We start from the raw sequence: 13,189 nt of genomic DNA, 5'->3' as shown, positions 1-13,189 counted from the left end.
GGCTCAGGCATCTTTTTCGGATGCCTCCTGGACACCTCCCTGGGGAGGTGTTCCAGGCATGTCCCCCCGGGAGGAGGCCCCGGGGAAGACCCAGGACATGCTGGAGGGACTATGTCTCTCGGCTGGCCTGGGAACGCCTCGGTGTTCTTCCTGAGGAGCTGGCCGAGGTGTCTGGGGAAAGGGAAGTTTGGGCTTCCATGCTTAGACTGCTGCCTCCGCGACCCGGTCCCGGATAAGCGGAAGAAGACGATATATATATATATATATATATATATATATATATATATATATATATATATATATATATATATATATAAGTGTGTGTGTGTGTGTGTATATATATGTATATATATATATATATATATATATATATATATATATATATAAATAAAATTTTTTGACTTAAAGAAGTTTTTTCTTGATTGGAAATGACACCGGCGTCTCCCAGAAGATAAGACGATGTCCAAGAGGCATCATTGTGGGGGAAAAAATATTTCTCAGCTTTTATTTACATTTGAACAAAAAGTGGCATGTCCAAAATTATTCATACCCTTCTCAATAATCAATAGAAAAGCCTTTATTGGCTATTACAGCAATCAAACGCTTCCTATAATTGCTGACCAGCTTTTTGCATGTCTCCACTGGTATTTTTGCCCATTCATCTTTAGCGATGAGCTCCAACTCTTTCAGGTTGGAGGGTCTCCTTGCCATCGCCCTGATCTTTAGCTCCCTCCACAGATTCTCAATTGGATTTAAGTCACGACTCTGGCTGGGCCACTGCAAAACGTTCATGTTTTTGTCCGCTAACCATTTCTTCACCATTTTTGCTGTGTTTTGGGTCGTTGTCATGCCGAAATGTCCACTGGTGCCCAAGGCCAAGTTTCTCTGCAGACCACCTGTTGTTGTTGAGTATCCCGATGTTCTGCTCTTTTCTCATGGTGCCGTTTACTGTGATTAGGTTCCCTGGTCCAGTGGCTGAAAAACACCCCACAAAGCATTCGGTTCCCACCACCATGTTTGACAGTGGGGATGGTGTTCTTAGGGTTGAAGGCTTCTCCTTTTTTACGCCAAATGAAGGACACATCATTGTGGCCAAACAACTCAATTTTTGTTTCATCTGACCATAAAACAGAAGACCAGAAGTCGTCGTCTTTGTCCAGATGAGCATTTGCAAAGGCCAAGCAGGCTTTTGTGTGCCTTATCTGGAGAAGTGGCGTCCTCCTTGGTCTGCGTCCGTGGAACCCAGCAGTGTGCAGTTTCCATTGGACTGTCTGCCTTGAGATCTTGCCACCAGCAGAGCCCAGATTCACCAGGATGGCCTTGGTGGTGATCCTTGGCTTCTTTTTCACCTCTCTCCCTATCCTCCTGGCCAGCACAGGTGTCCCTTTTGGCTTCCGACCACGTCCTCTGAGATTTTCCACAGTGCGGAACGTCTTGTATTTTTTAATAATACTTTGTGCTGTAGCCACTGGAACTTGAAAACCTTTAGATACATCCTTGTAGCCCTTTCCTGACTGGTGAGCAGCCACAATGCGCGGCCGCAGGTCCTCGGTGAGCTCCTTTGTCTTCGCCATGACTGTCCACAAACCAACTGCAGAGAGCTGCTGTTTTTAACCTGTTGAGTTGATTAAAACAGCTGTTCCCAATTAATCAGGGTAATTAGGATGCTTTAGAACAGATTGGACTATTTGGAATGGTATAGAACTTTTGGATTTTCCCATAGACTGTGACGGTTTGCAAAGGGTATGAATAATTTTGGACATGCCACTTTTTGTTCAAATGTAAATAAAAGCGAAGAAATAATTTTTCCACAATGATGCCTCTTGTACATCGTCTTATTTTGGGAGACGCCTGTGTCGTTTCCAGTCAAAAAAAAACTTGCTGGTTAAATAAAAGTAACTTTAAGGCAAAATTTGCCAGGGGTGTGAATAATTTCGGGCTTGACTATCTGTGCGCGTATGTGTGTAAAATATATAAGCACGGATCTTTTATTCATGGTTATGTGAGATTTTCCGTGAAATATCAATAGTAAATTAATAAACATATAAACACAGGTAAGGTATTTTAATTATGAACAAAAGCAGTCCAAACATTTAATTGTTTTATAATTTATTTATTTTTTTATCCGTGATGCACCATGATCCGTATGAAATCGGTAACCAATCTGTAATATACCGAAACATCCGTGACCAATCTGTAAATCATTAGCATCCTTATTAAAATCCGTAACCATGGCGTATTTTGTATCCTTATTTATTATATTTCCGTAGTCTGTGACCTATGCGTATTTTGGAGGATGTGCATGGGTTGTTTTGAAGTCCAAGCTGTACAGTATGACCCGGAATAATGTGCTACTACTTCAGGGGAAAAAACTTCCATGACTATTCCTAAGTTGCATGCATTTATTTACCTGAGTGGCAGGACCAAGTGATATTGTATTCGGGATTATAGTTGTGGTGTGACTGCTCCAGACTGGAACTAAATTCAAGTGTAGGTATGGTCATAGTTATTGATGTTGCTGGTTGGTACATGACATGATGTTCCTAAGAAAGTAGAAAAGAGATGAGATGACTGTGTTCATGTTTTTGTTACTCCTGCTACAGAGAAAGGCCTTCCAGAGACATTGGTCAGATGAAGAACAGCGGCCGCATTCATAACAAGAACGTGTCAACCCATCTGATCGGCAGCATCAGTAGGGGTATTGCATGGACGTACACACACACACTCGGATAAATTTATACATGTGTATCAACAAACAGTAATACACACATGCATATAGGCTACAACTGTATGCTGCTCACAGGCAATTATCCAATCAGCCAATCACAGCGTAGCAGAATAATACAATCAATCAGGCAGGATCAAGTACGTAAAGAGCTTCAGTTAATTTAAATATCAACCATTACAATGTGGAATAAAATGTGATCTCAGGGACTTTGACCATGTTCTGGTTGCTGGGTTGACTATTTCAGAAACGACTGACCCTCCTGGGAATTTTACGGATAGGCTCAAGAGGGCTCAGGCTCACCAGAAGTGGAGATTAGTTTAAAAAAACAAACAAACACCAGATGACATTTTTCTCTGAGCCTGTCCCTACTGTCACCTCAGAATCCTGTTCTTGGTTTGTTGTTGTTGGCTCCTTCCATCTCGAAAGATCATGGTGATCTGCACCAGGGGTCATCCATCAGTTATCGAGTTGCAGCGCCTAGTATGACTGTATAGGCCGATGCGTGAGCCGCACGGTCTGCTACAGTTGCTGGAGGTGAAGTTGCTTGGTCGGGTGTCTGTTGGTGCTGACTGCAGTCTCTGCTGTCGTCGGAGCCTCCTCTCCCCCCACTGGGTCCCTCTCCTTTCCTCGGCTTCCCCAACGACGGCCTTGGTGGTGGACCGCCAGCCGTCGCGGTCTGAGGCCGCCGTCTCCAGGTCTGTAGGGTTGAAGCCGCCTGCCCGCAGGTCGCGCTTGCCCATGTCCTTGTAGCGTAGTGCGGGTCGTCCTGTGGGTCTGTAGCCTGTAGCCAGCTCACCATACACCACGTCCTTTGGGATGCGGCCGTCGTCCATGCGGCTGACGTGGCCTAGCCAGTGCAGGCGTCTCTGGGTTAGCATGGCAAACATGCTGGGCATCCCTGCCTTGGCCAGGACCGCCAGCCGTCGCGGTCTGAGGCCGCCGTCTCCAGGTCTGTAGGGTTGAAGCCGCCTGCCCTCAGGTTGCGCTTGCACACGTCCTTGTAGCGTAGTGCGGGTCGTCCTGTGGGTCTGGAGCCTGTAGCCAGCTCACCATACAGCACGTCCTTTGGGATGCGGCCGTCGTCCATGCGGCTGACGTGGCCTAGCCAGTGCAGGCGTCTCTGGGTTAGCATGGCAAACATGCTGGGCATCCCTGCCTTGGCCAGGACCGCCAGCCGTCGCGGTCTGAGGCCGCCGTCTCCAGGTCTGTAGGGTTGAAGCCGCCTGCCCTCAGGTTGCGCTTGCACACGTCCTTGTAGCGTAGTGCGGGTCGTCCTGTGGGTCTGGAGCCTGTAGCCAGCTCACCATACAGCACGTCCTTTGGGATGCGGCCATCGTCCATGCGGCTGACGTGGCCTAGCCAGTGCAGGCGTCTCTGGGTCAGCATGGCAAACATGCTGGGCATCCCTGCCTTGGCCAGGACATTGGTGTTGGTGACACAGTCCTGCCAGGTGATGCCCAGAAGTCTTCTGAGACGGCACATGTGGAAGTCTGCGTTCTGTTCTTGGTTTACAGGTGTGGAATCCGATGCATTTGTAGCTTGTTCACATTTAGACGTGTTGCTTTTCTGCTCACCATGGCTGTAAAGAGTGATTATTTGAGTTGGCCTTTCTGTCAACTCGAACCAATCTGGGGTTTTCTTCAGACCTTTCATCAACAGCGTGTTACCTCTTGCTATCACTGGATGTTTTTTTTTGTATATCATTCTGTGTAAATTCTAGAGATTGTTGTAGGTGTGAAAATCCCAGGAGCAGAACAGTTTCTGAAATATTCAAACTGGTACCAACACCCATGCCATGTTCAGAGTCACTGAGATTATTGTGATGTTTGATGTGAACACAAACCAAAGCTCCTGATCTGCATCTGTATGATTTTATGCAGTGCGCTGCTGCCACATGATTGGCTAATTGCATGAATGTTCAAGTGTACAGGCATTCCTAATAAAGAGGACCAATAAATGTGTCCAAATGCTTTACGTAATGTGAACCGGAGGCAGCGTAGTCAAAAGATCAAGATCATTTAACAGTATAACAAATAAAAAGTTTAACACAAGATGCGATCGGAGGTGAAACATGCTCTATTGTTTTATGTAGGGTCAAAGGAGGACGACTCGAAAGGAGGATTATTTGCTCTTTGCACTTTAGATGGTAAGCAACTTGGACATTATGTACAGATGATATAAAAATATTTTTTGACAGTTTGGTGGTAACTCGGTATCTAAACTGACCTACAGTGTCTTGCAAAAGTATTCATCCCCCTTGGTGTTTGTCCTGTTTTGTCGCATTACAAGCTGGAATTAAAATGGATTTTTGGAGGGTTAGCACCATTTGATTTACACAACATGCTGACCAATTTAAAGGTGCAAATTGTTTTTGTTTTGTGACATGAACAATAATTAAGATGAAAAAGCTGCAGTTACAGCTGCAAGTCTCTTGGCGTATGTCTCTATTAGCTTAGCACATCTAGCCACTGGGAGTTTTGCCCATTCCTCAAGGCAAAACTGCTCCAACTCCTTCAAGTTAGATGGGTTGTGTTGGTGTACAGCAATCTTCAAGTTATGCCACAGATTCTCAATTGGATTGAGGTCTGGGCTTTGACTAGGCATCCGGCCCTTTGGTTCATTCTGACCGGCCCGCGTAAGGTTAATTAAAAATTACAAAATAAACGTATTTTCTAATTTTACCTCATGCATGGACTGAATGTGCATTGCTTTTATTTTGAAGTTGTGTTCAACAAAAACGCAATGCACGCGACATGAAATCCCACGAAACCTAATCCCGCGATAACTACTTCTGTAATTTGTCCAGACCAACCACAAACTTGTACGTCATCCTTCAAACGATCCAGCCAATCACATAGTGTGACATCACCAGCAGGCGCCAGAGCCCGAGCCGATCTGTAGATCTGATACCTACACTGAATCGACGTTGTTGCGAGCAGGTCACAAGAAGACTTTAGCCCCCAAAATGTCCGCAGAAAGAAGAAAGGTAGATGCCGAATGCAGGGCTTTCAACAAAACATCTCATCTCATCTCATTATCTCTAGCCGCTTTATCCTTCTACAGGGTCGCAGGCAAGCTGGAGCCTATCCCAGCTGACTACGGGCGAAAGGCGGGGTACACCCTGGACAAGTCGCCAGGTCATCACAGGGCTGACACATAGACACAGACAACCATTCACACTCTCATTCACACCTACGCTCAATTTAGAGTCACCAGTTAACCTAACCTGCATGTCTTTGGACTGTGGGGGAAACCGGAGCACCCGGAGGAAACCCACGCGGACACGGGGAGAACATGCAAACTCCGCACAGAAAGGCCCTCGCCGGCCCCGGGGCTCGAACCCAGGACCTTCTTGCTGTGAGGCGACAGCGCTAACCACTACACCACCGTGCCGCCTCAACAAAACAAAACATGGACTGCTAAGTATTTATTTACTGAAGTCAAAGATAAAGCCGTGTGTTTAGTTTGCGGAGAGCAGATCGCCGTGTTCAAACACCAAATGAGGTGATTAGACTACAAATGTGGGCATCATTATTATAATATGATGTATCTTGCTTGATATTTGGAGTAGAAAGACAATATTGTGATGTCTTTATTGTGTTTTGGGGTGAATGTGACTGAAAAAAAATGGTACAAAGTTCACATTTTGTTAATGATTGTTTTGGGAAATTTGATTGAATAAATGACATTTTTTGTAAGGCAACCTTGTTTTTTCCATACTCTTACCAGTCTTAGCAGCTTGTAAAAACAATGTTATTTACTGCTTTATATAAAGAAATACAATTAATATCATGCAGAATTTAGTTCAGCCTTTTGGTCTGGCCCTCCACAAAATTTTCTGTTTCTCATGTGGCCCCATGGAAAAAAATAATTGCCCACCCCTGGACTAGGCCATTCCAAGACATTTTAATGTTTCCCTTTAAACCACTCCAGTGTAGCTTTAGCAGTATGTTTAGGGTCATTGTCCTGCTGCAAAGCGAACCTTCGTCCCAGTCTCAAACCTCTGGCTGACTCAAACAGGTTTTCCTCCAGAATTGCCCTGTATTTAGTGCCCTCCCTCTTTCCTTCAGTCCTGACCAGCTTTCCTGTCCCTGCAGATGAAAAACATCCCCACAGCATGATGCTGCCACCACCATGCTTCACTGTAGGAATGGTGTTCTCAGGGTGTTGGGTTTGCGCCACACATGGCGTTTCCCACGATGGGCAAAAAGTTCAATTTTAGTCTCATCTGACCAGAGAATCATCTTCCATGTGTTTGGAGAGTCTGCCACATGCTGTTGGGCAAACTCCAAACGTGTTTTCTTAAGCAATGGCTTTTTTCTCGCCACTTTTCCATGAAGTCCTGCTCTGTGGAGTGTACGGCTTAAAGTGGTCCTATGGACAGATACTCTCATCTCCATTGTGGATCTTTGCAGCTCCTTCAGTGTTATCTTTGGTGTCTTTGTTGCATCTCTGATTAATCCCCTCCTTGCCCGGTCTGAGAGTTTTGGTGGGCGGCTTTCTCTTGTCAGGTTTGTAGTGGTGCCATATTCTTTCCATTTTGCTATAATGGATTTAATGGTGCTCCCTGGGACATTCAGAGTTTGGGATATTTTTTTATAACCCAACCCTGATCTATACTTCTCCACAACTTTGTCTCGGACCTGTTTGGAGGCTCCTTGGTTTTTATGTTGCTTGCTTAGTAGTGTAGCAGAGTCAGGGTCCTTCCAGAACAGGTTGATTTATCCAGACATCATGTGACACTTTGATTGCACACAGGTGGATTGTAATCAACTAATTATGTGACTTATGAAGTGAATTGGGGGCGGCACGGTGGTGTAGTGGTTAGCGCTGTCGCCTCACAGCAAGAAGGTCCTGGGTTCGAGCCCCGGGGCCGGCGAGGGCCTTTCTGTGTGGAGTTTGCATGTTCTCCCCGTGTCCGCGTGGGTTTCCTCCGGGTGCTCCGGTTTCCCCCACAGTCCAAAGACATGCAGGTTAGGTTAACTGGTGACTCTAAATTGAGCGTAGGTGTGAATGTGAGTGTGAATGGTTGTCTGTGTCTATGTGTCAGCCCTGTGATGACCTGGCGACTTGTCCAGGGTGTACCCCGCCTTTCACTCGTAGTCAGCTGGGATAGGCTCCAGCTTGCCCGCGACCCTGTAGAACAGGATAAAGCGGCTAGAGGTAATGAGATGAGTTGAAGTGAATTGGTTGGAGCAGCTCTTATTTAGGGGTCTCATACGAAAGGGGATGAATACTTATGCACACTCCAGATTTCTGTTTTTTCATCTTAATTATTGTTTGTGTCACAAAAAAAAAACAGTTTGCACCTTTAAAGTGGTAAGCATGTTGTGTAAATCAAATGGTGCTAACCCTCCAAAAATCCATTTTAATTCCAGCTTGTAATGTGACAAAACAAGACACTCAGTCTGTGGCTTATTTCTAACCTAAAATGTGTTTTTGTATTCATTTGGAAAAATATATTAAACATATATATATTGAGAGTCCTTTATGGGTTTAGAACTGAGGATGACTGATGTAATGTTTGTGTTATTGGTGCAGGTACCCTGAAGCTTATGGACAGCTCTGAGCAGCTCCTGTGGTCGGTGCAGGTGGATCATCAGCTCTTCGCACTGCAGAAACTGGATGTCACGGTCAGTAGGCTGGTGTAATACAGGCTATTAAAGTGAATAATGTTAGTTTGTGCTAAAAGTGACAGTTAAGTGCCTGAACTGTGTGAGAATTTATGAATGTGGATGTGTAGGGGAGAGCGGGGTAAGATGAGCCAGGGGGTAAGATGAGCCACCCCCTGTTTCTAAGAAACAGTAAACAAATGTGACCACATTCAAAGGGGGGCGGGACCATTTACTTACACTTGTGGAGAGGAGCACCACATGTCAAACTAGGTGAGGGAGATATTTATAAAAATGTGTTTTTGTGCTTTCTAAGTCAATTCCATGTTTGTCCACAGTGAAGATGATTTAGAGAAGACAAAAGTAGAATAATATTTAGACACATTAGGGTTAAGTTAGTGGCTTTCTAAGCTATGATATGAATGCTAATAAAAATAATTTTGATTAGCCTAATCCCCTTTATTAGCATTTTTCTACAAAATGGTGGCCACGGGGTAAGATGAGCCATTAGATGTGGGGCAAGTTGAGCCACTGGCTCAACTTACCCCATTGGTGGCTGAGCTTACCCAATATGGATGACACTTAAGTTTTCACATTTACTGGTCATATATGACAACAACATATATATATGACATCAGATGAGGAAGACCAGTTGTTAGATGTGGGGGATTATGTTGTGGCAAAATTCACGGGGAAGAAGAAAGTGCATTTCTTCATTGGCCAGATAATCAAATTGGATGTCTTCGAAATAGAGGCAAGATTTCTCAAAAGAAGCCGGTCATGCCATGGCTCTGCAAGAAAGCCAACCTTTGTCTTCAAAGAGAAAGATGAGGCTGTCCTGTCAAGACAGGATATTGTGAAAAAATTGCCCCGCCCCTTTACTGTTGGGGAGACAGCACGGAGGGAGAGGCAAATGGTGTTCCCTTGCAATTTGAACGCTTGGAACATTGAATAATGATGAAATGAATGATGGAATGATTGCTGCATGTTTTAGCAATGTTTCAACCTACTGAAAGAAATAAGATTTTTTGGCACTGTTCTACTGTTTTAGTAATTTCTATAATATAGTATATCTCTCATTCCCTCTCTAACCATCCCTCTTTCTATCTATCTACGCATATCTCTCTCTCTATCCATCTATCTATCCCTCCCTATCCCATCTCGTTCTATCACCTCTCTCTTCATCTCCCCTTCTCTATGCAACGGCCCTATCCCCCACTTGATTGACTTGACTTGATTCACTGATTGCATTTCTAATAATAAAAGTTGTTTACTTTGTTAACCTAACATGTTTTGTGTTGGCTCAATTTACCCCACACAGTGGCTCATCTTACCCCGTGCATGGGGTAAGTTGAGCCACTTGACATTTTTTTTTCAAGAGGTAATATCACTCTAACCATAAGAGCTTATCAATTATGTTTTGCTCAGATAGTAACAGTACACTTTGAAATTTGGTATGATGTGTAGACTGGAAGCAAAAATGGCTTTAACATGTAGTTATGATGAAAAATGTAAAAAGTGGCTCATCTTACCCCGCTCTCCCCTACTTAGGGTGATGGCAGAGAGGAGGTGGTGGCGTGCGCCTGGGATGGCCAGACTTACATCATCGACCATAATCGCATGGTGGTTCGATTCCAGTTCGATGAGAACGTGAATGCTTTCTGCGCTGGTATGGTGCTGTTTATCTTCGTGTGCGTTAATTGGAATGGAGCATAGCAGGCCGTTATTGTAATCCATATGGGTCACCACTAGGTGTCAGTATAAGAGCTTTAGAAAAACCTCATAGCCACCTTTCCTTTATTATTACTGTCACCTTGTCTGTCTTTCTAAGCCCTTTATTCTGTCATCTGGAGTACGTTCTTAGGCAAAGATGAGTGCGTCTTGTAGTGAGGTTACATAATTGTTTTGCACATCAAATGACAAGTACTGTAGTGGAACAGTAAAGCACACAAGATTCATTTATACACAGTGGCTGTGGATGTGTACTGTTACAGGACTGTATGCGTGCAAGCAGGGCAGGAACATTCCATGTCTTGTGTACGTGAGCTTCAGTCACAAGATCTATGTGTACTGGAGGGTGGAGCTGGAGTGCATGGAGCCCACCAGCCTCGGGAGAGTGCTAGAGGAGAGGCCAGAATACACAGAGCTGCTGCGCAAGCTGGGAGTGGGTGAGGAAGTGTGTGTATGTGTGTGTGTCTACATCACATGGCCCATGTTAATTTCAGTAAATAATTATCTCCCTGATTAACTATTAACCAGGCTGTTTATTAAGTGTGTGCTGTTTTATAAGTAAGGAGGTCAGAGTCAGGTTTTCAGAGCAAAAACGATACACCGTTGATGACAAAGCTGGTCATTGTCATTCTCAAATCGAATCTTGTATTTTATCACTACGCTCGTTAACCATATGTGTACATTTGTTAAATTTCTTAAAATAATTCACAAACCTCCCTTTGTGTCAGTTTGCACCAGATAGGTTTTTATGTGTGTGTGTGTGAGAGAGAGAAAAGCTTCTGTTCTAGACCACATAATTTATGCAGAAATTACATCATGCAAAAATGGACTAAAAGGATGAACTATTAACGCTCGTGTTTTCTTTGCCTGAAGAAATAGCTGAAGTACAGGAGGTTCTGAACTTCATTCATGATAATAATAATTACATTTTGGAGCCTGCTGTGACACCTCTGTGTAATCATCTCAGCTTGCTTAGAGATAAATGGAGGGAAGGGCAAAAAAATTCTGGTGTTTGGTGTATTTCTGTCATTGATTGTTTTGGTGCTAATAAAAGGAGGAAAGGTGGCTAAAACTAAAGGAGCTCGGTCAAAATCGGGTGATTAGGTGAAGTCTTTTGACGTGTATTTTGTAGGGAAAGTGCCATTAACTTGTTAGAGCTTATTAGTGGGGCGGCACGGTGGTGTAGTGGTTAGCGCTGTCGCCTCACAGCAAGAAGGTCCGGGTTCGAGCCCCGTGGCCGGCGAGGGCCTTTCTGTGTGGAGTTTGCATGTTCTCCCCGTGTCCGCGTGGGTTTCCTCCGGGTGCTCCGGTTTCCCCCACAGTCCAAAGACATGCAGGTTAGGTTAACTGGTGACTCTAAATTGAGCGTAGGTGTGAATGTGAGTGTGAATGGTTGTCTGTGTCTATGTGTCAGCCCTGTGATGACCTGGCGACTTGTCCAGGGTGTACCCCGCCTTTCGCCCGTAGTCAGCTGGGATAGGCTCCAGCTTGCCTGCAACCCTGTAGAACAGGATAAAGCAGCTACAGATAATGAGATGAGATAAGCGAATTAACCCAAGATATTTCGTATTTTTTCTCTGGTCAACTTCAGTTCATTTGTTAATATACAGTACATCCATTCCTCAATTTCAGACCTGCAATACATTCCAAAAATTTATTTTTTGTAAAATCTACAATTGTTCCATCAAATGCGTATGTATAATAATAATAATATTGGCTGGCTTTTTTCATGGTATATCATCAGATATATTCCATTCAGCTATTCGTCTTCGACTCGGTCAGTATCACGCTAGCTGAGTGGATTATATCTGATATACCTCTCGACGTCAGCCAATATTATTTAATTATTCCATGGCTCATTTGAATACCTGATTCTGATTGGTCGATTACAACAAACCGTTGCTATGGATCACACAACTATGGAAGCAATAAAATCATGTTTAAATCACTATTTTGTGTCAAACAATTGATTTCTTTAGTAAGTATCCATATCTATAATATTCCTAAGTGTGATAACATGTAGTCCGTCATTTTCGTGAAAATAAACTCTTTACAGGTGATTCGAGATTCATCTGCTTCACTTCAGGGTCCTGCATCATGCTGTCAGGGTTTATTTCATGATAACATCCAGCTCTGTGTACGTTATCCATTGCATGACACGTTCCTCCATGTTGAGTCTTGCAGAAAAAGCTCTTGATTTCTGTTGGCCTGCACTTCCAAAAGCAGATCCCATTTTCGTATACCGGATCTCCTCCATTCAAATGAATGGTCTATTTTGCAAGTGTGGTGGCGTTTCGTTTTCAGGCAGCCATTATAAATTAAAGACGAACAAACCTTTCAGAGCTCTCAGCTTTAAATGTGAAGGGTCTCGAAGCTTTATTTAAGAATACAGAATCCACCTTAGCCGTCTGAGAAAACAGTCTTAATGTCATACTTGTGACATTACTGTTTTAAGGCACTTTAACGCAGAGCCACATTTTGAGGTTTATACAGTACAATACTGTAAAGAGGAAAGCTTCCGGTGATATTAATGATGTAACTTTTATAAACTATTAAGACTTATGGTTTCTTACATTAGGTACTGGGTTTAGAGTTCACTCCAACACATATACACTGTACACACCCACACGGAGTACTGGAAAAGTCTGTCGTTTGCTTGTTTGTTTTCATCTCATCTCATTATCTTTAGCTGCTTTATCCTGTTCTACAGGGTCGCAGGCAAGCTGGAGCCTATCCCAGCTGACTACGGGCGAAAGGCGGGGTACACCCTGGACAAGTCGCCAGGTCATCACAGGGCTGACACATAGACACAGACAACCATTCACACTCACATTCACACCTACGCTCAATTTAGAGTCACCAGTTAACCTAACCTGCATGTCTTTGGACTGTGGGGGAAACCGGAGCACCCGGAGGAAACCCACGCGGACACGGGGAGAACATGCAAACTCTGCACAGAAAGGCCCTCACCGGCAACAGGGCTCGAACCCGGACCTTCTTCCTGTGAGGCGACAGCGCTAACCACTACACCACCGTGCTGCCCTTGTTTGTTTTCATGCTGTTGGGTAAAAGTTAAAGAACAGCATCCTGACATGTTTGACAGTTTGAGACTTTTCTG

At 44.2% G+C, this 13,189-nt stretch overlaps 1 protein-coding gene across 4 annotated transcripts in view; it reads left to right on the top strand.

Annotated features, from left to right (window-relative positions):
- The window catches only part of itfg2 (integrin alpha FG-GAP repeat containing 2), a 36,363-nt gene that overhangs the window by 16,610 nt on the left and 6,564 nt on the right, over positions 1 to 13,189 (top strand). The window contains exons 7-11 of one of the 4 annotated variants that reach the window (XM_060914299.1): positions 2,604 to 2,692; positions 4,821 to 4,874; positions 8,270 to 8,361; positions 9,892 to 10,009; positions 10,335 to 10,508. In XM_060914299.1, coding sequence (XP_060770282.1) covers positions 2,604 to 2,692; positions 4,821 to 4,874; positions 8,270 to 8,361; positions 9,892 to 10,009; positions 10,335 to 10,508 — 527 coding nt within the window. Of the gene's footprint in view, positions 1 to 2,603; positions 2,699 to 4,820; positions 4,875 to 8,269; positions 8,362 to 9,891; positions 10,010 to 10,334; positions 10,509 to 13,189 lie in introns of all 4 variants that reach the window. The other 3 variants (XM_060914298.1, XM_060914300.1, XM_060914301.1) reach the window with 3 other exon arrangements.

Source organism: Neoarius graeffei, chromosome 2 (genome assembly GCF_027579695.1).
Source record: "Neoarius graeffei isolate fNeoGra1 chromosome 2, fNeoGra1.pri, whole genome shotgun sequence".
In the NCBI taxonomy this organism is placed as follows: Eukaryota; Metazoa; Chordata; class Actinopteri; order Siluriformes; family Ariidae; genus Neoarius; species Neoarius graeffei.
Note: the sequence above shows the minus strand (reverse complement) of the source record. Positions and strands in the feature narration are given on the sequence as shown.